Source organism: Lipophrys pholis, assembly GCF_963383615.2.
Source record: "Lipophrys pholis genome assembly, chromosome: 14".
NCBI classification, from domain to species: Eukaryota; Metazoa; Chordata; class Actinopteri; order Blenniiformes; family Blenniidae; genus Lipophrys; species Lipophrys pholis.
This window is the reverse complement of record NC_137633.1, coordinates 21,694,408-21,720,489: the sequence shown is the minus strand read 5'-3', so window position 1 is coordinate 21,720,489 and position 26,082 is coordinate 21,694,408. Positions and strand designations below refer to the sequence as shown.

Genomic DNA, 26,082 nt, shown 5'->3' with positions numbered 1-26,082 from the left:
ACCGCACAATCTGAAAACCTCTGCTTTAGATCACGTGTAACAGAAGAAGAGTGAGCCACCATCCTGGAATCTAACGTGTATATCAGCAACATAAAAACACTTGGGGTGTGTGTGTGTGTGTGTGTGTGTGTATGTGTGTGTGTGTGTGTGTGTGTGTGTGTGTATGTGTGTGTGTGTGTGTGTGTGTGTGTGTGTAGGTGTATGTGTATGTGTGTGTGTGTGTGTGTGTGTGTGTGTGTGTGTGTGTGTGTGTGTGTGGATGTGTCAGCGCTGCGGCTGCCTTCCCATATGTGGTCCATGCCTGGCTGGTCTACTGTGACACAGCTGAGCCCAGAGCAGGTCTAAACATATGAATATTTAACGCGGGGTCAATGATCTCACAGACTGGCCCTCTAATTATTTAGCTTTTGGGGTGAGGAAGACTGCATACTAATTAGCTGCCAGCCACTTGCCTCTTCGCTTGTGTGTATGTGTGTGTGTGAGAGTGAGAAAGCGCAGGTGTGCGCTCTTCGATATCCAGAAACAGCCGACAAGCGAAGACATAGTCGGACATAGAATGTACAAAGGCTCCACTGTCATACTGCAGATAGATAACTAGGTATTGCTTTCCCATAAAAGACCCTTATTTCACCCTCTTTCACTGGGAGAGGCGCTGAGGCCTTATCGCCCCCGGACACACCTAGGGGGCCAGGTCCCACACTGATACTGTAAATGTCAAGCCAGCCTCATCATAACATAAGTTATTTATTATCTCATTATTTGATAAGAATGTTTGTATTTGGATGTCTTTTCTCTTCTATTAATTCTCAACAATGTTAACATATTTCATCTACGCTTTTCTATTCATTTGATACCACCGGGCAGGTATTTGGTTATTTAATGTAATTGTATGCAAACATTTATATCACTGTCACTGCTGCCACATTGCCTAAATATACCTGATATCTTAATCCTGTCAAGAGGGAGAATCCCTTCAATTTACCTCGCATGCATAATGTAACCCCCCAAACAAATGTAATAGTAAAGGTTGGATGGAAAAAAAAAAAAAACGGCTCAATGAAATGCTTGTGGTGGAGGAGGAGTTAATTCGCCAGCCTTCCGCGTCCTCTGAGGGAACGCCACCCGCAGCCAGAGCACTTCCTTGATGATTTCATCACTTTATAACAGGCAGGACGGTGTCAAACCCGGGCATTGTGTGGCCACTGCAAATGAGCCTAATACAATTTGCCCATCAGCAAGTGCTCTCGGAGAGGATGAGTTTGGATGTGTCCCATGCACCGTGATTGGAGGTCGCTCTTTGAAAATCAGATGACGCAAGGTGAGAAGTGTCGCCTTCATTTAACAAAAAGGAATCCAACTGCGGATTTATGCTAACTATTTTCTTGATTTTCAACACTTTTGTTAAACCGAGCCTACCCCCCCACCCCCCCACCCCCACCACCACCACCTTCAATATAGGAGGGGGAGTAGTCCAGTATATTGTATTATCATGTTACTGTAGTGTAGAGACTTCTGCTACTAATATAAATTATTTGATTCCCAAGAAACACAAATCTGATTAGGATTGTCTTTCAATTTCCTGACACTGACAACCTACTAACCTAATTACCCCCAATTCCCAGCAGAGCCTTATCCTTCCCAGTAAGAACCATCTGATGTCAGCTACCTGTTCTTTACACGCATGAAAAATACAAGAAAGTGACTTGGGTGGTGTTGATTGGTCTTCAAAGATGCTGCTTTGAAACTTTTTTTCATATCAGCTCAAAAAAAATAAATAAAAAAAACATTGTGGAAAATTCCTCTCAATGTCACATGCGATGCCACCGCTTTCTGCAGTTTCTTGTGAGTCTCCCGGTGAGCGCGGCCGCTGCCAGGTGGCTACGCTCCTGCTCTCTATGTTCCGTCCTGCCAGTTGAGTCATGTGGCTGTGTCAGCCAGCGTAAAGCCCAGCGACGAAGGTAGATGGGTGCCTCTTTTAATTAGAACAGTCCTGGCCATAATTAACAGATGCTGACAGGAATTAAAGCTTGGCACTAACCTGCCTCATTTTACTGTCCAACAGGGCCAGACGCAGGTAGAGAGGAAGAAGGAGTGATTAAGAGCAGCTAGACAGATTCATTCAGTCATGCTGCCGGGCGCTGGGGCTACAGTAGGACTTTATGGGAGCCTCGGTGAGGTTCACGTGTCCCGTTGGTGCCACCCGACTCTTTAAGTGGTCTGACTCGGGCCGGTCTGTTGTGCTGCCTCCGGAGTAAACAGTAGGTGTGGTATAAATGTGCAAAGCGAGTTGAGTGCCCCCTCATCCAAAGTCATCTCACTGTTTTATGGCCTACTACACAGTGCAGCGAGGGTAGCAGCGGGTGAGCTCGGGTATCATCTCTTCAAAGAAGGGTGCTCGGGGAGGGGGCTTTTGGCCAAGGCGGCTGGCATTTGTGCACGGATTAGCGCAGGCCTCGAGGTGGGGGCTGGGGCCAGCTGACCTGGGGCTCTTCTTTCCCTCCAAAAACAATAATAATCCCCTTCCGAGCACACTCCTACAAAAGGGCCTGTCTTCACTCACTTTGTGTGGCCAACCATGGTAGGGGCCCTTATTTTGAGTCCCTCACCTGTTCTGGGTGTCTCTCCCTGGGGAAAGTGTCAGGATGTCTGGGATGGTTGGCAATGCCAAGGGGGGCTTAGGCGGACCCTATTTTAGCTGGGAAAATCAGAAGGCCACATGGCAAGGCATGGTGAACCTTGCCTTTCAAGGAAGCCGCCGCGCTAAACTGCCGTCAGCACTATTTCAAAGGACCCCTGTTGCCAGCTTTGCATGCTTGTAAGTGTGTTGCAGCATTTTTAATCACGAGTGCTGATGAGCGAGGGCAGCGGAAAAATTGTCACGCATAGGCCCACCCCACCCCCCTCCACCCCCGCCTCCTCCCCTCCTCATCTGCTGACCCCAGAGGCTGCCATACTGACACCCTCGTCACAGACTCCATTTACAGGTTAGCTAGCACATCCCCGCTGAACTGCTCCTACTGCTAATTGAAAAGACTAAATGACACTTAAACCAGACTCCAGACTCTGTATTACAGTCCACTCATGATATCTAGTATTTCAGGGGCTCCGTGTGCGAGTCCTGTTCGGTGAGTGGATGTGTGCTGGTGTGCATGCGACAGGCACTGAGGCTATTCTTTGAATGCCAGTCTTCCAAACAATGAGCGGTGGGTTGTATGTCAGCACAGACACACTCTTTGTTCAGCGATGTTTACGACTGTCACATGCTTTCTACTTTTACACACAGCCTTCATCCGAAACAAGAGCAATGGAGCAGAACTTACTGTCTTTAATCAATGGTAACCAACACAAGTAGGAGAACACGAGGCGTTTTCTCGTACACCTTGGAGAGCGCGAGCCAGTCAAAGAGAGAGAGAGTCAGTCAGTTCAGAGAGCAAGTGCCGCTGAATGATGTCAGTGTAATCTCTCAATACTATCTTGTCTTCTCTCTTGCTCTAAGCTCTGATCCGTTTCCATTGATCAGAGGAAAAACCTGTTGCCCCTGACATTTGATTCTTCTATTGATCACTTCCTCCTTTATACAGTCGAGGGAAAGTACAGCGACCCGACACGGGGTTTAGCCAGCTCTCCTGTAATCAGATTGCTGATCTTTAAAGGCCGTTTTCTTTATACCTCTGACCACACTTCAACACGTCTTCTGTGGTGAACCACCTGATGTCACTTAATAGAAACAAAAATATCAAGAAAACTCAACATATTGAACTTTGTTGGTTTAGGGGGGCTGCACTGTAAATATGGGACCTGTAAAGTTATAATTAGGTGATTTTTCCACTGAGACACAATGTGACCTTTCTGCAGTAATGAAAGTAAGCGGTAGCCGCAGTCACATGAGCAGCGGCCACCTCCACATCCTGCCTCTGAGCGCGGCGTTGAGCCGGCGGCTTCGTGGAGCTTACGGTGGACATGGGCCACGTGTTTCTCTATTTCCATTCAGTCCTGGTGACACTTCGACGCGTCGGACCACCTGACGGCCAGGGCGCAGGCAGAAACGTACTTCACATCTCACTCTGTGAATCGTTATAATTTAAATTGTGACAAAAATCTGTCATTTCAGAAGGATCTCCGATAACACGGGCACCAGGCTTTAATCAAACTGTGACAATAGGTACGGCGTGGTGATGACAGCCGCTATGTAAAAGAGGAGAGTCATTCTTATTCTGGCAATGTGCTGAACACACAGAAGAGTGCATTAGGAACCTCAGGCTTAGCCCAAGTCTGCATATTTGAGTTTTACACTCTTTTTACTCTGACCTGACACTGGTCATTCATTTATAGCCACAGCTACATATTTTTGTAGTCTCTTATTGTCCGAGATGATATATTGGCATAAATTTTTCATCAGATAGTAATGCGATTACTCTGTCTTTCTGGCACTGAGGCTTTATCTGGCTGCTTGCGGTCCGGGGGATTCTGTTACTGTGTGAGGATCCATACAGGCTGTGACTCTGGCTTCAGGTGGCCTCTGGATATATGTGTATCTATAAATCCCATCCTCCAATGGGAGAAAAATGGGAGAAATAAAGGTTGAATATATATAATTCACAGAGTTTGACAGAGGATTTAAAAGTGGAGTTTTTTTTTTTGAATTATTTGTCTTTATAGAAATGCATTTATCAGAGCTTCTTTCTTACACAGTATTTATTCCATTAAAGGACATGCAAAACACTGACATGATCACTAAGCGAGGTACTTTTTGTGGAGCAACCAACAAGTGTGAGTTGGACATACAGAGGAGGAGCGACGGAGGTCAGAAGGCATTAATGCAGTGGGGAGGGTGGATAGGTGCCTCTTCTCCAGGAGCAGCAGTGGCTCGGGGGTCCCGGGGGGCTCAGTCAGTGGTGAGAGGGAGGGGGGAGAAAAACCCGGCCAGACAAATCCATAGGAAGCATGTTTAATTGTCACTGAATTCCCTGCTGGCGTGACTTTAAAAAACCATCCACAGGAAGAGAGCCGAGATGTTCGGAAAACATTTAGTGGATCAATATGCCGGGGAGAGCTGAGACTGTGGCGAGCGTGTGCTCGGGGACCCGACCTGAGCCTCTCCAAGTGGAATACTGTTACATTTCTATTACTCAGACGGCGGGATCAACCTATTCAGCATATTTCTGTCCCCAGCTCAACTGCACATTATTTACTGCTGTGTAGGTAGGGGGAGGACAGGGGGGCTGGAAGTGTTGTGTTGACCCCAGCTGCTTGTGTGCATCTCCCACAAAACAATACTGTGAGATTCATAGTGACAATACCTGGGATTTAAGAGCTCAACTATCATGACAGCATGCATCTCGCCTCCCTGTGTTCCTAAACTGTTTTTTGTTTTTTTTAATACAGATGCTGCTCTGATTTCTGTGAGGCCTGCATATTTAGACTTGCACATACGATACAACAACAATATGATTTACAATAAATACAAACAACACTGTTCTTTCTTTTGCTCCTAATTTACACCAACTGGGGAGATTTCCTGTCGTTTCTTGTTTGTTTGTTTTCCATCATCTGTGCATCTTAAGTGAAAACCAGCATCAATTTAGAAGTGGAATTATTTGTTGAATTTATTGTTTTAGGTTATTTTTCCTTCACTTTTGTATTTCTGAATATTTAAGGCTGTCAATCATTTCAAATATTTGTATTAGTATATTTGTGGATTAAATAATCCCATTTTTATTTCCTATTCAGAGATCTGTCATTTTCAATTAACAGAACATGAATGCACACATATGTATGCTGACATCACAATACATTTGTCTATATTTCTGGGAAGCAGAAAACATGACAGAACTACAAAATAAATTTAGTTTTACATTTGGAGATTGTCCACACGGTGCAAAATATCCTCACAGCAGCTTAGCCAGAGACATTTTAACTTAAAGTCCTCAAACTCTGAACCAATGAGTGCAAACATGTCTCCAAACTTCACACGCAGCTCATCAGTTTACCGACTTTTCAAGAAAGCCACACTAAAACAAATAGCCCCTTGTAAACACATCTAAAAAAAGTTTTTATCTAATTCACTACTTTTGAAGTCCCTACAATATACGCTCACAAGTTGAATTATCATTCACACGTTTTCATCTTGTTGTTTTTACATGTTCAGAACATAAAAAAAATCCAAATTTAAATGTTTAAACTGGGAAAAATCCTACTTCATATCTACACTTGCTTAACATATATACAGTATGCAGTTAATAAGAATGTTATGTAATTGGTATCTTGAATATCGTCTACTTGCAATTGAATACAGGAACTGTAGCAGTAGTTTTACTTAAACAGCAGTTAAGACACACAAAGCTAAGTGTGTTTAAAAAAAATTGCAAATTACATCTTATCATTGCTCGTGTCTGTACATTTTTTTAAAGGTAAAAATCCACCAAAAAGTTGATAAATACAAAATGTTCTTTTACGTGTGAACCATGAGACGAAGAGAAAGACATTCTTACCTTCCTTGAGCATCCCCACTTTGAGGCATTTCATGAAGCGACAGGCCTGACATGACTTGCGTCTCCGTTTTGTGATCTCACATTCGTTTGTGGCTGGACAGCTGTATTCTATGTTTCCTGTGGAGGAATAAAAGCAGGGAGCAGTTAGCTCAGAAGAAGAAGAACACAGTGAAACACTCAATGGTATTCGTTAATCATGTGGGTTGAATGTGTCTCTATTTGCAGGTCTTTTTTTCTCAGGAGTGGGATTTTGCAGCGTTGGGTGTCCACTGTGGGGTGGAGGAGGGTGTCGCAGTCGGGGGTCGGGGTGAAGTCAAGTCACAATAGTCCTTGTGGACCGTTCAGTGGACGCCACTCTGGTCTCACACTAAATTGGCCTCATTAATTCTGCGTGTGTCCCCTCCGGGCCACGGGCACGAGCTATGCCCCCCCCCCCCCCCGGCCCCCCGCCCTGCGATCGGAGGGGCCGTGGCAGCCTCAATAGCAGGCTGGAGAGCCAGACACGCTGCCCCTGACCACTTTACATAATACTCCTGCAGACCTAAACCTGTTGTTACCACTGTTGCCATTGTTGACTATTTACATAGTGTACAGGCAAGAGGCCTTATGCATTATTCAGCTGCAGCGTCTGATTCCAGGACGGAGCAATGAAAAAGAGTTTCATTGCTGCACAATAAAAGAGCCGCTTCTGCTCTACTCTAGCATTAGCAACAGAAAGGGCAGATATGTGAGGCGATTCCTCCGCCGCTGCACGACGCCCCACATTTTACTGTATTCGGAGGTTTTCAATAAAGGGTTTCAGGGTAATGGTTGCTTCCAGCTTTTGAATTATCCTCCTCTTGAAAGGGCTTTTAGCTTTAAAGCGTTTGACTTTGATGTTTCTCCAAACTTTTCTTTATATGTTTTTCAATATCACACAGAAATAAATTGTTGAGTGATGTCAAAATGTAATCATCATCATTTCTGGAGGGATTTTTTTTATTTCTTTTTTGTCTCGGCCATGAAAATAAACCCCAAATATGTGATTGAATCGACTTTAACATTTCAGCCTCAGATTGAACTGATGAGGTGTTTTTTGTTTTTGCGTTTCCTAACTTACACAGAAACACATTAGCAATCCGGCCCGACATCCCGCCGCACGCCGCTGACCCTCGCTGCACATTTCTGTACAGGAAGCTGTGTAATATTCCACCGGCGTTCCTTCACTAGCCCTCCAACACCCTTTGACAACTTATGCAATTATGTTAACATTATTGGACAGATCAAGTGGAGGCTCCCAAGATGTTATAAATAATTAGAAATTCCTCCTTATATCTGGGTTAGAAATCATTATGCTAATTCCCCTCATCTCTTTGGGACTGGGGTAAATAAAGGTGTGAGGGAAGTGGCTGATGAGCTCTGATTGTCTTTCCTCTGTCTGTTTTCTCTGTTGTCATAGCAGAACCAGACCATAATAATCCCATCCATTTCCCATAAGCTGCAAAGGAGGCAATCAGCTCTCGCTGTGCTGCACGGGAACTTCATTTCTTCTGGGCCTTTTTTGTTTGTGTTTCCATTACACTCGCTGATTTTAATGTAAAAGCACCAAACGAGTGAGAGAATGTGGATCTATTGCCGCCATACGTGCTCGCTGCTGTCCCTGAGTGAGGACACTTTGTCCATCGGGGGTTATTTCCACCCCTCCCTCCTCCTCCCCGTCTCTCCCGGTGCCAAGGACACGTGCTCACACCACACCTGGTGGCTAACTTAGTTAGCCCTTTGATATCACACACTGCACAAACAAACAGCAGCATACGGACCCACCTGTCCCCCCCCGAGGCCCCCGAGCCTCGGATGTTCTGTCAGGGAGGGCTTCTCAAAGCTCGATGCAGAGAGACGCTGGATTAACTTATTTTTTGGGGATTTGGCTTATATTTAGAACAGGCGATGCCTCAGTATCAGTGTGTATAAGAGATCTGCTAAAGTCCCACACAAACACAACGTCCTGCCGGATCAAATATAGACATTGATGATATTCACAATTCATACAAATTATGAATAAAAAAAAGAAAATTGGCCTTGCTAAATATTTTTAAAGCACAAAATTTTTACCTGCTGTGACTCACTCACTGATAGCAAAGCTTTGAACAGACTAATATTAGACAGTTAATTCTGGGCTATTATAAACTGCTGAAGGAATAACAAAAAAAGACTTGATATAGTTAATTATCCATCAATCCTCAAAGATCAACTAGATGCAGAAATCTAGTTATAATTGAATTGCAGAGGTTAGATTTGAATAGTTCTGTTTATTATTGTATTATACAACAGAAGCATAATTTTTATTAATAATATTTAGAGGATTTTCAAGTTTGTACCAACGATGAGCAGTCTGTGTCCACTTTGCCTTAATATTTTAATCAACTAACAGCACTGAAATGTGTTATAAGGACATTTATTAAATTTACATGATCTAAAGAAAAAGAGTTAAATCTGTAGAACAAAAACAGCATTGATGGAAGTAACAAATTACAAATACAGACATGGCAATTTCTAAATTGTATTTTGGATTATTTGTGCTATTTTGCACACAATTTGCAATATGCAATCTCCCTCTGTAATCTGAGTACACCAAGTTGCTGATTTTGATATTCACTTTTGTAAACAATAAACGTATTCTTTTAATGGAGAAAATGTTTAGCTCGTTGGAGAAATGTACTTTAATTAAACAAATTTTAGACAGACAAATCAAATACCTAAAATTAAGATGCAACTTTACAGTACTTTTTCCCAACTGTATATTTACATAAGCAATGCAGTTGTATTTAAAGTTCTGGTACTTATCGATCTAGATAAGGGATAAATAAAGTATTTCTATTGTACTACTCTGTCTTGGAAGGGTTTTTGTATTCTATGTAATGCAGCTTTAAAGCATCCTGAGCCAGAGATTTTTTTTGTTTCATATTTGAAGAAAAGCTCATAAACGTCAAGCAGTGACGCGATGAAGGATGTTCAGAAACACTGACCGCTCCTGTAACAGTATGGCAAGTTTCATTTTCACGAATGAAGCCGACTGACCGAAGCCTCCATGACCCGGAGGCCACGCCGGGTTGATCCGTCTTAAGAGAGGTTATGGTTTGGTTACCAATAACATTACAGAGTGAAGGGAGAAGAAAAAGATTTCCCTCCTTCTTCTCATGATAAGTATCTGTCTCAATCTATTTTATGGCTTTTCAGGACCCATGCCAGGGCACAGGGGGGAAAGTCAGGTCTTGTAAGTAAATTACAGTAAAATGGCAGGTATTTCTCATCAAAATCTAAACTGACTTTTACAGGCTTACTGTCAAGGTCTATTACTTCATATGAAAGAGGGCCACCGAGTTCAGTCGGTTTTCAAGCAATTTTACACCTGAGTTCAAAATGTAAGGAAAACACAGTTCAAAGGGACATTTATGTTTTGGATCGGTGGGGCACGTGAGGTGTAGGGATGGGGGGACGATGAGGGCGCCATGAGAACGGGACTCGTTCTGGGATGGATGGAGATCCAGGTTGACGTTAATTTGGGTTCGGCCTTGACTAATGCAACTATCTCCACGTAAGAGTTCAAGGGGCTTTTCACTGGATGAATGGGTGACAGAAGATGGATTCGCCGTCCTCTTTTGTTGAAAAGGTAGAGGCATTAGCTGAAGGAGCACAAGCCGGAGGGGAAGTGAAGCCGATTCAAAGATAACAAACGCAGAATATGGGCATGAATTCATAAGCACGGAAATATATATGTTTCGCGAGACTTTAATACATCTGGAAACTAATTTGCCGTTTAGAGGGAGCCATTGTGCTGCAATAAAACGCACAAGGTGAACACAAGGTGATAAGGAAAATGTTCTGTACATGGTTAACATTAACTTAGCATGTTTGCCCTAAGTGTTATAGAACAATGTGATAAAGGACTGGAAAAGACAGCTTCTTTGTTTTCCTCTCATTAGAGAGGGCCGTCTCACACTCCACCCTTGACTGCCTCGTTATTCCTTTAATTAATCAGTTCTCATCAACGGCACCCTCTCATTCTTTCAAGGGCTCTACATCCCGCTATTTACCGCCTCCATTTTCCTCCAGCGACTCCTGCATGTGTTTCTTTTATCATTTCGGAAGGCTTTCACCTCCCCCAAAAAGTCCCCGCGTCCTCCTGCCTCCTCTGCCTGGGACCCCTGTCTGATTATTATGCCATTAAGCCTCCCCTCCTCTCCTCTGAAAGAGCAGCAGGGTCCCTCTCCAATCTAAAGAAGTCCTGGGTTTTTTTCCCCTCCTTTCCCTGAAATTACCCGGCGACGCGTGCCTGAGTTTCTAATTGGCATGCCCGTCCCTGGAGACGGCCCCCTCCCTTCTTCCTAATGAAAAGCCTCGGCCTTAATTACACTTTCCAAACGCTGATTGTTATTGACAAAACTCCTGTGGCTCGGACAAACGACGGCAGATTAGCTCCATTACAGGCAGCCCTCCAAGAAGAGAAAGAGAGGGATTTTAAATCGACAATGCAAAGTGAGGGGGGAAAAAGAGGAGCTTTCAGTTTTTTTTTTTTCCATGTATCTCGCGCTTAATTGTTTCAGCCGTTGCTCCACTTAAGACGTCTCTTTCTTTTCCCGATGCCTCTTTTCTGTTCCATTGTGTTGCCATCAGTGTACTTTTAGTGAGGGGACAAAAGCCCAGTTATGTTACTTGAGAGAAAATGTTCATCTTTTGTCAATAGACAGGATTGCTGATGGCAGCATGGGTAAACAGGAGGATTTGGCCTAATGCTTTTGTTTGCCCGCAAAAGGTACATAGACTGTCTAAAGCTGATAGGGCTATAAGGTCCAAAATCAACACCTAGCATCAAGACCGACAGCCCGCCGTCCATGTAAAGCCTGCAATCATTTGCTGATGGAAATCTACTCAAAGCAATGGATGAAAGATCAAATTTCTATTTTCTTCCACTATTAATTCATTACCCTTTGGCTCCTTCCACCTATTTTATCTACTTTTTCCAGTGCATGTATTCCACTACTAAGCCGACGGAGCTTAGTCCTGGGCAGCTGTGCCTGTTGTGCAGGGGTTTGGTTTTTTTTTCTTCCAGGCTCAACAATATCTTCGTTCTCCTGATTAATCTGGAGCAGAGCGCACAGTTTCACAGTGGGGGGCCTTTCATTGCCTCTCTAATGAGAAGCTGTGATACATCATGCCTTGCAGATACCCAATCGCACCCTAGTCTCTAGGCACGCGACACACACACACACACACACACACGCACACACACACACACACACACACACACACACACACACGCACACACACACACACACACACACACACACACACAAAATTGATCACATCATAATCTCACTAGTTTTGTTTTTTGATAAAATATCCTCCTGATATCTGATTCTAGTTTTATTTTCTTGCGTTTGCAAGTTTTAGTCCTGTCCTAACACAGATACATTTTTATTGTCTCAAATATAAATATTTCTTTGGGGAGGCTGCAGGTCTCAGGAGGAAGAGGAGGCATCTTCCACACTCCAGTGAGTTTTTTACATAGTGAGCTGCAGGGACTGAGTATGTTTCAGTGCTGTTGTGAGGCCAAAGGTGTCTTGTATGGAGGGTGTTTTTGTGTCTAGTGATGCAGCGACATGGGATGAAATAACTTGTACTGAGTATTTGTAGGGGGGAGGTGAAGGGAGAAAAATACCTTGTATTGTCCTTTTAAAAAAGGCTTTGCAGGCCTCACAAGAGGCTACGCCATAGTGATACCCCGAGGCTATATCTCCACAGACCAGGCACAGCCTCTTGGGGAGGGAGTTCAACATGTATTCGCACTTTATGGACGAGTCCTCCATGATGGTGCTGGAGCAGTCGTCGTAGCGTTTGCGGCAGGTGCCGGCCCCGAGCCCGCCGGGGGTGAACATGGGCGGAGAGTCCAGGCCGTTCGAGTGGCTGTTCATGGCGCTGACATAGCCGCCGCTGGCGTCCGAGTTGCCGCTGGGGCTGTGGTGGCTGACCGTGTCGATGACCGAGGAGGGACTGGACGGTTCCGTCTTGATGTAGGACCCACAGCTGGAGGGTAGGTGCCGGTCATCAGCGGCCATCCTATTCAGCAGCCTGGGGGAAGGGGGGAAGGGGAAGGGGAAGGGGAAGGGGAAGGGGGCGGGCAGAGAAGAGAGGATGAGGATCATTAACAGGGACTTTATAGGGAAGTAAATAATCTCATTAATTAAACAAGTGAAACACAGCTTGCAGAGATTTTTGGGGGATTATAATCAACGCTACACAATCTAGTATTCTCCCTATAGTATATATGATCACAGTGACAAACAGATCGTTTTAAATATACACATTTCAATAAATAAATGTGGCTGCAAAATCACTTGCAACATTTCTGCATCTCGACTGTAGCACTGTGTTTTTTTCTGCCTTTCCAGTTGTCTATTCTTTATACCGCCGTGTCCTAATATTCCCCATAAACCAGTGAACCAAGAGGAGGATACTAAGTGCTTCATTAGCGACACACTACGGCAGCTGTGAAAGCGCTTCAGTGTACACACACACACACACACACACACACACACACACACACACACACACACACACACACACACACACACACACACACACACACACACACACACACACACACACACACACACACACACACACACACACACACACACACAACAGAGAGAGAGAGACGGGGAAGTGAAAGGCAATGAGAGGCAGAGGGAGAGAAAGAGCACTCAAATAACTTAACACACAAGTGCACACATACACACCCACACACACACTAAAAACCAGGGGCATCTCTATAGTTTAGAGAGCACAGTGGACCTTGGCTTGTCTCCTTGAGTCAGCAGTCAACCAAAAGGAAACATGATGGCAAGATATTGACTTTTTCACTGTCTGCCTAATAACTGTATTTTGGAGTACATGCAATCTGATGCTGTAACGTGTGCAGGCTAAAGTGCAGCCTTTTGGCCGCGGCCGCAAAATGCACTCCGAAGCCTTCCCTGCCCGTATAAATCTATTTCAGTCGTGCTCTATAACCTTTAACTTGAAATTGCACTGAGGGAACAACGGGAGGAAATAAAAAAACAAAAGAAAGAGAAACTTTGCCGGGACAAGCTCAACTCATCTCTCCGCCGCAGACACACTGAGCTGAAGGGGCGAAGCGGTGGAGGAGATGAATAACTCAATGTGCCGGGGATGCCGTGTAGACACAGTAACCTCGGAGGGTCAAGGCGAGGTCACTCGCTAACATACACACACACCCCTTTGCATTAGGTACCATGGAAGGGGTGAAAGGTCGCCTGCACTTGCCTGCATTAACAAAATTGAGCCTTGCATGGCTTATGCAAATGTAGATCCAGGGGTTTCCAGTGAGTGGCAGCTCGACAGCCCAAGTTGTGCCTTAGCACATTAGGGCCATTAGCATATTGCCAACTAATGGTAATGTTTACATATTTGACATGTCAGTTTACCATCGGCCGAGGGACGCGGGGGTGTTTCTGACTGAGCTCCGTCTTTCTGATTGGACAGCAGCGGTCTGCCTCCAAAACCCTCAGACATTAAAATAAATAAAATAAATAAAAATACATCAGATGAGAGGTTTCCACTGCAATGTCCCCTATTGGTGGGGCAGACTGCTTCCTGCTCTCCGAGGCAGATTTAATTGTGAGGATGGGTGACGGAGGGGTTCAGGCCGAGGGGTCAGTGGGTCAACCTTATTTTCTCACCCCGGCTTCCTGGGCCCGTGGAGATGGGGGTCAGCATGTCAAATTAAATCTCATTCCCGGGTTTCCCCTCCCTGCTGTCATGTATATTCATCGGAGCTCCAGGTGCCTACCACTTCTGGAAATTCACAAAAAGGTTAACTGCTAAAATAAATAATAAAAAAATGCCCCCTGTTAAAACCGTTGACCTTGTGGAATAAGCCCTTTGCCTGAGCAAGCCTGGAATTCCTCTCTTGCAATATCAAGCCTTCACTTTATAAAAGTGATACACAGGTACCTCCGAACTCAAGAAGAGATGCTGTTTAATTATTTACTCTCAGCAACTTTCATTTCCAACACTGAATAGTAAAACCCTAAAGATGTTCGTTTGTAATTCCTGTGATAAGAATTCCTCTGCTCCTCAGCCGCCTTGTCGAATCAAAAAGTGCTTCTCTTTCGTGGCTCCCTTGAACAGGACTTGCCGCTCTTGATAATGAATGCAGATTGCATCCCCATAAATTAATGCGCGGCTCTGTGTTCATCTGCTTTATGTTCTCTGTTTCAGATGGATATGTGCACCTGTGCGATAGGGCACCTGCACTTGGCTTATTAAAGGCTATATATTAAAACGGAGGAGCACAAGATGGCTCCATTTAGCTTTTATTTCACAAATTCAGAGTAAGCTTAACCCCAGTTCAAAGGCCACCTTCAGGGTGACACTTAGCATAATTGCATAAGTGTCTTAACTGTTTCCCCTCCAGCTCAATGTGGTCATTTATAATAAATGTGCTGGCTGGATTCCCCTTAACTCATTCTGCTATGACACATTATACCACTGCTATGCTTATGTTTTTAACAAGCCTGCATATATTGATTAATGATACTGAGGGAATACTAACCACTTGAACCTGGTGTATTAATCAAACAGTCTAAAATATTTCTATAAATATTCGTAATCTCTGATGGGACAGGTCCAATTTAAATCTATAAATACAACCCAATGTGAAAATGAATTATGAACATTAAATAGTTTGACAGCAGCAATAGTCCTGATAAATAATTCAGTATGTGGGGCAGGTGCTAATTAGCCTGCGTGCTACACAGACAGGAAAGGCTTTGCTGGACTACCTGAGACTTGATGCTGTAAAATCTATAGTTCTGTCTTCCTTCCTTCCTTCCTCAAGGTAAGAGCTTTTTCAAATTCTGCTGCCTGGCTGCCCAAAGGAGCAGCGCTCGTCCAAGACACAGTATCTCCCTCTCTCTCTTTTTCTCCCTCTGTTCCTCCTCCTTTTGTTCCCTTTGTACCGATCAAAATTCATGCTGAGTAGTAGGTTATGGGCCCGCAAACGCACACTGCGCAGTTTGGTTTTAATCTGATTCCACCTGGCCCTCCTAACAGAATTTCAGATCCCTAATATCATTCCACTGGTGCTGCTGTGACCAGGATTAGCCGGCCTAATGATCTGGCAGCTCGTCTCACACTCGCCGCTCCTCCACTTCCGAGAGGAGAACCGCAGAGCGTCTCAACATTTCCTCTGCCTGCGAGCAAAATCCTGAGCGCAGGACGACACTGTCATGAGAATGCAGAACATTCGGGATCTAATCGAGCCAATTTGTACGAGCTCCTGCTGAGAGCTTCCTGCACACTTCACTTCCTGTTTGATGTTTAAATCACAATCCTACAGAGCAACTGGAAAAGTGAGTAAATTCCCAGCAATGTCCTTTTCGGTCTCAAGGCCGCGCGATACTAAAAACACCACTTTATAGCATTTGCTCGCCTCATCCCAGAGTGTCACATCCCTGCTACCTGATCAGACTGGGGAAGGGTTTGGTTGTGGGGGTTGACATGTGAAGGCAGGGTGACGGTGATATCAGATGCCCCAGTAGGGGCAGATCTGTCTCGAGAGCCCCAGGCGATGTGGCCTGATAAGCCACTGGCCCCAGAGTAAGCGCTGCTAGAACGAACTCAATTAGCTCCTGACAGACCTCCTCTCAGCCCGGCTCAGCCAGAACCCGGTGGCAGCTGCCACCCTGACCCCCCCCCTCCTCCAGGGGCCACCACCACCTCTTACTGCTCCACACTCACAGCTCGCAACCAGCGGAATGCAGCATCCAAATTCAGGCAGCCCATGGAAAGTCACAGAATTACATAAAGGAGTTTGTGTGGCACCCCGCTGTGTGTCAGAGAGAGAGGACCAGGGGCTCGGGGACGAGGTTTTGTGGCCCTTTGGGGGGAAAAAAAATGGGAATGGAGATTCCAAAACACACTTAGCTGGAATATGGAGTATGCTTTTCTCTCTAACTGGCTCCAGGTTAATGACCATCAGGGGAATAAGGGGCCACAAGACTCTTGGGGCAATATGCATGAGTGTGTGTGTGTGTGTGTGTGTGTGTGTGTGTGTGTGTGTGTGTGTGTGTGTGTGTGTGTGTGTGTGTGTGTGTGTGTGTGTGTGTGTGTGTGTGTGTGTGTGTGTTGGTGCTGTAGACAGAATAAGAAGGATGGAGATATTGGAGGGGGGGTGTGGGTCGGTTGACGGCTGTGGTTTGGTTGGAGGCTAGCCCGGCTCTCCGTGGGGACTCATTCTAATCTATGAGGGAGAGGCCCCTAATTTTGGAGTTTCTCATTCATTAGGCCTGCTCGGGCAGCGGGGGGGGGGGGGGGGGGGGGGTCTCTTTATGCCAGACACTCAGGAGAAGCTGACAGAGATTTATGATGTGCGGATCTATCGAGGAAAACAACGGGGAAGTCGAGGAGACGGACAAACAGGAAGGAGAGGAGAGACTGAGAGAGGAGTGTTTATCATACCAATGGGGAGCGAGGGCCCTGGATCAATAGTCGGTAGGCTAGGGGCGAGTGCAGGGTTACCACTTGGGGCGGGCTGCGCTGCTCTGTGGCCTGGGCAATTAAGTTTTTTTTCAGTCTCCAGCAGAGGATTATATTTAGCTGCTTCGCAGCGACGTTACTGTAGTCTTTATAAAGCCATGAGCTCACTCCACTACGACAACATGAGCCCCGCGCTCCAGCAGCACCACCAGACAGGCCCAGCCAAGACGCAGATCACATCTATTGATCCCCCCCCCCGCCTCCTCCCCCTGCTCCTTCCTGTTCCAGAGATGCTGCTGGCAGGAAAGCGAGGCCCTCTGGTGATACAGGCGCTGCTGTTTGTCTGACGTAAACCGTCTGGGCCGCACTGGGCAGATCCAGTTCTTCTGAGTTCAGGATGTTGAGGGAAGCAGCTGGCTAATGATAGAGCTCCTGTCAGTGGGGGGATGTGAGGGTGTCGTCGGGTGTTTAAAGTTCCAGCCCAGGAGAGCGAGGGGTTAACGGACCCGGTGGGAAAGCTCTCTGCAGAGTTGGACAGCTCATCACGCTCCGTGTGTGAAAAAGAAGTTCAGGAATAATTCCAGCCGGCCGCGCTGCACATTTGGGATCACATTTTTAATTCTGGGTTTTCATTAGAAAAGATTAGTTTTCATTACATCCATTATGTGGCACAGTCATGCTATAATTTAACAACACACATTTACAATGGCTCTTGATAACTACAAAAAGTAATTACGGTCCACTGGAACAAAGTGAAGGCTGTTTCCTGCCGAGCCTGTCGCAAGAAAACTGGTGTGACACCAGACACAAGCCGACGGTGTGTGATCTGTTACTGATACACTGGTGCCAATATCAAGATACATTCTCTTTCCATACTGAGAGACATCTGTGGATCACTGCAGACGCTTCCACTCCTCCGCTGTCCTCACTTCACCACTAAATATTAAAATACACTTTATCACTCAGTGTTTGTTCTGATGTCCACATACATGTTCAAATAAATCAGTAAACTTTATGATTGATGTTGCTTTACAAAAAAATACATAAATATAAGCGATTCAAATATTTGTATTTTTGAGATTTATTACATAAACTGAAATATATCAAGCATTTTATATTCAATTTAAATTCATCTTGTAAGATGTAGAAATTAGAAATACATGTTTTAAAATATTAAAATATTGAATAAAATCGAATATTTTTTTTTCTTTTAACTAGATGTAAAACACATCCCCATTCTAATTTTAAAAATACTTGCATCTTTTTTAGTTTATATATAAATACCTGAGAAAACAGTTAATTTTCCAATTATATTCTAATTTATTGAGCTGTACCTGTATTTTAATCCCTGGTTGAATATTTGTAATCAATAGTATATCGTCAGGGAAATATGACAGTTCATAATAGCTTTTTGATTTATATCCTGTCATCAGAAACTCAATTCAACTAAATCACATTTTTAACAATCAAAATATATTGTAAAATTGCACGTTTTAGGAATATTAATAATAATAATCATAATTTAGGTGTAAATCCAGATGACATCAATGATACCTATAAAAATGTAAGATTCAATCTTTCAATCTGATTGAAACTAAAACAAGCATGAGAAAACAAATAAAACATTTGAGAGTGAACTTCTCCAAAAGGTGAAGGAGATTTGTAGTTGTGCTTTTTTTTCCACATTGAGTGTTTTCACATGTGTCACAAACAGAAAGAAATATTATCATAAAGGGTTAAGGCTATTTAGGAGAGTCCAGTGTAAATCACAGGTTTAGACACAGTCAGTGTGCGTACAGGGGGAAGGAGGCATAGAGCCATGCATGAAATTACTTCATTAATCTTCCTCTGATAGGCCGTCCTTGTTTAGGAGGAAACTCTACCTGCCTAAAACAAAGAGCCAATCCAGCCACCACCATAAATTATCCCCCTCATCATGAGAAGGGCCAAATATAAACAGACAAACACACATGCGAGCACACACGCATGCACAGGACACGGGGCGAGATGAGCAAGCCAAAATTAGCAGGTTTAAACACAATCAGACGAGTCAATGTTTGCACAGGCTCAGTAATCCTGGCGCACAGGTGAGATTAAAACAATGTGCAGGAGGCAACATCTCCACCCAGCTGCAGGAGAATCTGACCGGATTCCTCCAGATTTCAATCTGGTTTTGAAGCGCGCAGTTCAAACGGCTCCAGAGTGAAGTGATGTTCCTCCGAAACGCCATTGTTATGACTGTCACACACCGCAGCAGTCGACATAGTCATAGCAATAGCCTCTAGCTTTTTAGAGGCTCATCTCCACCAGCTGCCACACATTCTCCATAAATAGTGCCGGTAATAAAAAGGCGGGTGGGCCTAACTGATTTATACGCTGGTGTCCACCACCACGCCATTCAGGAATAATTAAACTTTGGGGATATTTCCTGAATTAATGCATCTCCTGCGGGTGGGTGGGTGAAGGGGGGCAATGTAAACGTGCAGAGCAGCGTTCACCACGTCTGACGTCTCAGGACATGGGGGGGGTGGTGGCGGTGTGGGGGTGTAGTGACGGGTTCAACAACCAACCTCTCAACGTGACCATTTGATTGCAGTCAGGGCGGCGGGGCCGGCCTCATAAAGAGACACTTTAATGTGAACATGTTTTGTGACCAGCAGGCAAATATACACATAAGCACACGCTCGTATAATTTGACGGCAGGTAGGAAAACTGGGAACACAAGCAGAGAAGCAAACACTCGTTTACACTCGTAAATTCTCAGTGATCAGATCAGATTATTGTGAGGTTGCAGAAAATAAGTTGGCCCCTAATAAATAACGCCAAGAGAAAGAGAGATTTAGAACACCACGAGATGATCTAATATCTTTCTGATTCAGAATCACTGAAAAGTTGCAGTACGTTAAAAATATTTCTTTCAATTCTATTCCAATAACTAAAATCAGTTAGTAGAAATAGTAAGTACATGTAGGTTAATGGCTTTTCCTGACTTATGAGATGTAACGGTTGTTAATTAGAAAGAAAATCAAGTGTTTTTGCAAAAAGCTATTTAAATCTAGAAAGGCAATTTTGGTCTAATCTACAGATTCATCTCGATAAATCTCAATATTATTGTTAAATCAGCTGCTTCATTTAGTGTTTCTAAACTTATCACAAATAACCTAAAAACTTTAAAGCATTTTCTGCAATTTCATTGTAATAATTTTGGCATCTGGAGAAAACAGGAAAAAAGGGTTAGTAATAATTTGATGGTACTGGATTTTTGTTTTTCATGAATAAATGTAAAATTATAACTAAAAGGAATGTGAGATGTTTCAGATTATATGTCGGAGAATATAGAAATTATGGACGTTTCACTGATAAAGATTTTCTTAAAGGGATTCTGGATGTGTTATTTAATCCGAGAAAAACACAAAAGTAGAGAGATGTTACACACACACACACACACACACACACACACACACACACACACACACACACACACACACACACACACACACACACACACACACACACACACAGATTCAGAGCTCTGCTTTCAGCTACATGCAATGTTTCAACATATGAGCCTGTAACGTTTGACCACAGCTTTCTGAATCATGCTGGCAAAAAAAAAATTAAAAAAAAAAAGAATGAAAAGGAAAAAGAGAGAGAAGAGAAGTAGTAGTCGCTCTAAAATCTGTAAATGGTGGCGAGGCGACGCACCGACAACTTGGTGTAGCTGTCAGTGAGAATCAGAACTGCTTCTGTGACGGACGGTTTCAATATTGATTTCATAAATAAACAAAGCTAACCATCGATCCTAATGTTATTTTGCATTTCAATTACTGCTCCGAAACATAACCTTCAAACATCTGACCGCTCAATATCAATAGCCTTCACTGATAAACACCCGTAGAGTTACCCACCTTCCATCACGCTCACCGTGAATTACTGAATCTAGGACCTGAAGCTGGAAGAACGACTCCAAGAAACTTCTCAAAACAAACCAAACTCCACTTTTCTGCTGCAAAACTCAACAGCCAAAGTTAACAGCTCTTTTCTTTACGCTCGACTTGTGCGTTGGACCGTATGGAAGTGTATGGAAGTGTATGGCTGCGCGCGTGCGTGCGTGCATGTGTGCGTGAATGAAGAGGAGCCCTTCAGCGCTGGAGCAACAGGAAGAAGTGCTGACGCACCGTGTCAGTGATAGCACTCTGCTGCCACAAGGGCATGAGAGCCCACATAGGCTAGCATTATCCTTCTAGACTAATGGACCTGGTTATTTTTAAACAGATTCTCACACTGCGGTGGAGGTGTCCAAGGTTACCGTGGACGAGGAATCACGAGGAACGCAAGCAGTGACGGTGGGTGATTTCTGTGTGGGTGCATGTTGGGAAATGGGACAAAGGAGACATGACAGGTAAAAACAAGGGGCCAAACTGAGACGTGCACTGAGGAGGTAGCAGGTTATGGCTCTTAATGACATGTCATATGCATTAAGACACTGTGTAGCGAGCTTCATGCTGATTTTAAATGGAGAAATAAATCAAGAAAAGAAAAGAAAAGAAAAACAGCCTGTCTTGGCTCTGGATGCTTTTGTCATTATTGTTTTTAGCAGTTAACTGTCTGGCTGCTTGGTGCGGCAGCCCCTAAAAAGCCAGCATAAGCACTAACCAGTATGAACCCGAATACCTCTGGAGCTACAGGAGAGTGAACATCCACAGACTGCCAATACACTCTGCATCCACATTTGGCCTGGAGAGGGACAACATGCTCCCCCCCCCCCCCCCACCACCACCACCACCACCCCCCTCCCCCCGCTCAGCCGGAGCTGAGCTGAGTGACATATTTACAGTGAAAGTAATGATACTAGATACCAGAAATGAGAGGGCTCCAGCGTGGCCAGTGGACTCAGGAATCTCTCTAATGAATTGGATAACAAAGCCCTGTTGGTACAAGGAAGAAGTATTTAGAATGGGGACACAGATTGAACTGAAGCACATTGAATAGTCTTTAAGAAAGGCCCTATGAAAGCTCTGGGAGATGAGGAGGGCGGGAGAGGGACGGGCGGGTTAGCGGCCGCTGCCCGCTGCGGCCACAGAGGCCACCGGCTCCTGGCTCGTAGCGGGGCGGCCATTCTCGGCCAGGAGCCTCTTCTGGTAATGTATTCTGAAACCAAATTACCGTAAGCTGATCCCATCTGGATAGTGTCTGTGCACGGCTGCTTTGGTTACCCACCACTGCCTCTAGCCTGTGATAGCATCTCCATGAAGACAGCAAAAATCTGATTAACCCAATAACAATGAAACACTTGGTCAAAGAGCAAAGAGCTTTTAACTTAAGATACACTAATGCAATTCCCTCGCCTTGTTTTCTGAAACCTAATAAGAATCAAGTGGACGGACTGCTCGAGATGGCTGTTTGCAGGCTCTAATGCAGCAAGCTGGGAATGAAGTCAAATAAATTGAAATCTAATTCATCACTGTGTGCTAACTTCTTTGTGCTTCTCTAAAAATACATTAAAAAGCTCTTATTTCATGAAGGGAAATTGGATAGCCTTAGTTAGTTTATTGCAGCGGCTCAGGCCGGGCTTAGGGAGAGCATGGGGTGTTGATGGAACAGTTAAAGAAGAAGAAGAAGTCACATCTCAATCCAGAGCCGCTCAGATCTATGTGTGTGTGTGTGTGTGTGTTTTCTAGCAGGCTCAGTGGAGCTCACGCTGGCAACCGCCAGCCGGAGCCAACTAATACAAGATCAACACAATCCTGACACACACACACACACACACACACACACACACACACACACACACACACACACTCACACACACACAAACACACACACAAACACACGACGAGCGAGAAACTCCCTCAACAGGCTTCAACAAGTGAGGAAAAGTTAAGAAGAGTAACGAGATGCACACACTCAGGCACAAACTGCATTATCTGAATATTCCCTGAATCTAATATCCCAGATCATGGAGACGTTCATGGAAATGTTAACCACGGTAACTCCACTACTCTGTTGTGGTGATTACACGAGTCCCACTAATCCTCTCACCCACCTCCAACCCGGAGTAAAGAGCTGCAAATACCTGCAATTATCAGAAAACCCAAACTGCGAGTGCAATCTGAAGCCACACGTCCCAAAAACACTCCCCTGATGCAACAAGACACACGATCACGTCACTAATCTCTTCTGCTTTACGAGCTGAAAAGAAGGATTGTTCAGGATTTATCAACTTTACATTATTCACATGTTAAACTCCTGTTTTACACTCATTAAGGTAAATTTTCTGCTAACAGCAAAAATAATACATTTATTTCAACACAGTCAAACGATCTCCTCCTCTGTATAAAGTCTTATTAAATATGAATTACTATTTTCTGTTAATACCTACACATTTCAAATCAGTGTACAATAGTGCAAGAGACTCAATGATATTTGCAAATATTTAAAAAAATATTAGACAAACTACAAAAGGATTACACACATTTATCATCCTGTTCTTTTTCACTATTATGAATGAAAGTCGTGAAAAAATGGAAAATCATATGTGAGAGTGAAGCCCCTGATTTAAACACACACCCTGAAAGGAAACTGACACACTGATCAAACACTTTCTTAAACAAACGATAAACAATTTGAAGAATAAATCTATTTTAAGCTGTAAATATAATTTCATATTTATTGGACATAGAGGGGGGGATTAAAAATCCTTAAATAAGTTACACTGAAGTGTGTGAAGATCTGCTGAACAACAGGTGTAAAAAGCAGTGTGCTTTTCAGATTAGAGAAGAAAAATTATAAATATATTTAATCTACCTTGATGTGTAACAGAAATATTTGGTTCTGTTTGAGATTTAGGATTAAATGCATCAGCAGAAAATGTGTGATTCTCTTTTAAAGGAAAATGATGAAGATGATTTGGATTTATTTTGGAGGAGGTTTGCGATTTCAGGTGATTAACGCCAAAACTTTAAACATTTGTGAAAGAAAATAGATAAATACTGACGTGTGACCGTATCGCTAATTAAATGAATATATTTACACAGACTGGTAATTCTTTAAATTGCCCCTGTTACTTTATAATCCAGCAAATTACAAAATGTGAAGGTTTATTCACTGTAGAAATAAGATCCAATACAAAAACACACAATTTGGCATAAATGATAACTACATACTTTACAATTTTCAACTGTTTTCTATTTGAAAAGAGAAATAAAGTAAAGACAATTATTCTTTTAAAAAGCTTGAAATGTCTACAAATCTCAGTTTACTCTAGTTGTAGAAGAATATAAACTGAAAAATGTCAAATGTATTAAAAAAAAAAATGAATGAAACCAAAATGGCTTTTTGCACAAGTGTGAGATTTGAGTCTGTTTATATGTATTAATCTGCAATTTGCTGCTTAATTATAAAAAAAAAATCAACAATAACAAAAGAAAATGTGAACAAAGAACGCCAACACAATAAAGGAATAATTCAAACAAGTTGTGATAATTAGTTTGGTGGTAAAGCCTGTATTATGTGTGGATTAAGAAGTTGCAGTGCAGGTTGCTGTCCCAGCAGTCTGTGTGTGTTTGTGCTCGCCTGGCGAGCCGCTCGCTGCCTGGAACCCACCCTCAGGCTCCCTGAGGTTACAGGGTCCTTTCATCCGTCTTTCCCCGGCTACAAATATATATTACGGCATGTAATTTATCCTCTCCAGTTCCACGGATTCACATTAATCTCATCTCCTTAAAATATTATTCTCATTCTCCCCGGGCGGCCGGATCAGGGAACAAAGCCATCAGCAAACAAGCTGCTAACACAACTAGACAGGTACCCCAAATTCTTCAGGGAGACGATACAACACTTTGCAGACGGGGCAAGTTTAATCCATCGGTCATGCTGCGAATTGTATTAAATAAAGACGTTGTTCACACAATAAATCTACACATAAAGAGCGGCAGCTGTCCAGTTGCTCTATTGGGTCAACTTAAAAAAATAAATAAATAGAAACAACAAAGATGTTTAGAGGTGTGAGTTGTGGTTAGATGAAGAAGAAAAAAACATAACAAGGAAAAAGTTAAGTGTCTCAGCGGTGGACAGGAGCAGGGAGGTTACAGGAGAAATGAAAACAGATGGGTTAGGAGGAAAAGTGAAGCAGAGGCAGAGAAACAAGGTGCACCTACTGGTTATGATAGCTGAGAGGGTCTGGAAGACAAAGTTCTGAAATGTCCATCAGTCCAGTTTTAGCATTCCAGGAATGAGAGGAAGAGGAAAGAGGAAACAATTGAGACCCGCTTCTTCCCCCAAATGATGGCACGGCACCTCAGAGACAACGCCGCCGAGAACCCCCTCCAGCACCGCGCCCCCCCAGCCTGCACAGGTATGTCGCACTCTGATGGATGGAGTGGGCGCGTGTGTGCGTGAGCATGTGTGTTGTCTATGTGTGTGTGTGAGTGTGTTTATGTATATATGAGTGGGAGAGAGAGAGAGAGAGAGTCTGAGTGTATGAATGTGTGTGTGTGAGAGAGAGAAAAGAGAGGGAGTGAGTGAAGGGGGGAGGGACAGATAGACAGAGGTAAAGGGGGAGAGAGAGAGAGAGAGAGAGAGAGAGAGAGAGAGAGAGAGAGAGAGAGAGAGAGAGAGAGGCAGGCACAGGCAGCAGCGGGATGAGCGCTAAGATGGAGAGAGCATGAGAGTGCGAGCGAGAGGAATGACTCTTTCCATGGCCGGGATGGGGCTCTTTAAGACTCAAGGGCTTGATGAATATGGAACAGCTGCTGTTGGCTGGCTCTGAGGGGCAGGACTTAAAGCGACAGAGGGGCCGGCAGAGCACCGGGGAGGAGGGAACCAAACGCTCGCTCGCCTCCTCGCACACGCCGCCGTGCACAACACACATGGCTCACATGCACGTAGACAAAACAAACCTATCGCATGAACAACAACAGACATGGCCGGACAGTGGACGCACGAAGTTTGTTCCTCCAGAGAGGTCAAGAGCTTCAGGGGATGAAAAGTCAATGAACTGATTTAAAATGTGAGCAAACAATCTGATGAAATTACCCCCACGTGATTAAAGAAG

The 26,082-nt window shown here is 44.0% G+C and overlaps 1 protein-coding gene across 3 annotated transcripts in view; it reads right to left on the bottom strand.

The window, feature by feature from the left end:
* Window positions 1-26,082, bottom strand: part of esrrb (estrogen-related receptor beta) — a 44,968-nt gene that overhangs the window by 16,548 nt on the left and 2,338 nt on the right. The window contains exons 1-4 of one of the 3 annotated variants that reach the window (XM_080480955.1): window positions 25,187-25,547; window positions 21,887-21,955; window positions 12,190-12,599; window positions 6,492-6,608 (exon numbers count right to left, since the gene is read on the bottom strand). In XM_080480955.1, coding sequence (XP_080337081.1) covers window positions 6,492-6,608; window positions 12,190-12,599; window positions 21,887-21,955; window positions 25,187-25,236 — 646 coding nt within the window. In that variant the 5' untranslated portion in view covers window positions 25,237-25,547. Of the gene's footprint in view, window positions 1-6,491; window positions 6,609-12,189; window positions 12,600-21,886; window positions 21,956-25,186; window positions 25,548-26,082 lie in introns of those variants that run through there. The other 2 variants (XM_080480956.1, XM_080480957.1) reach the window with 2 other exon arrangements.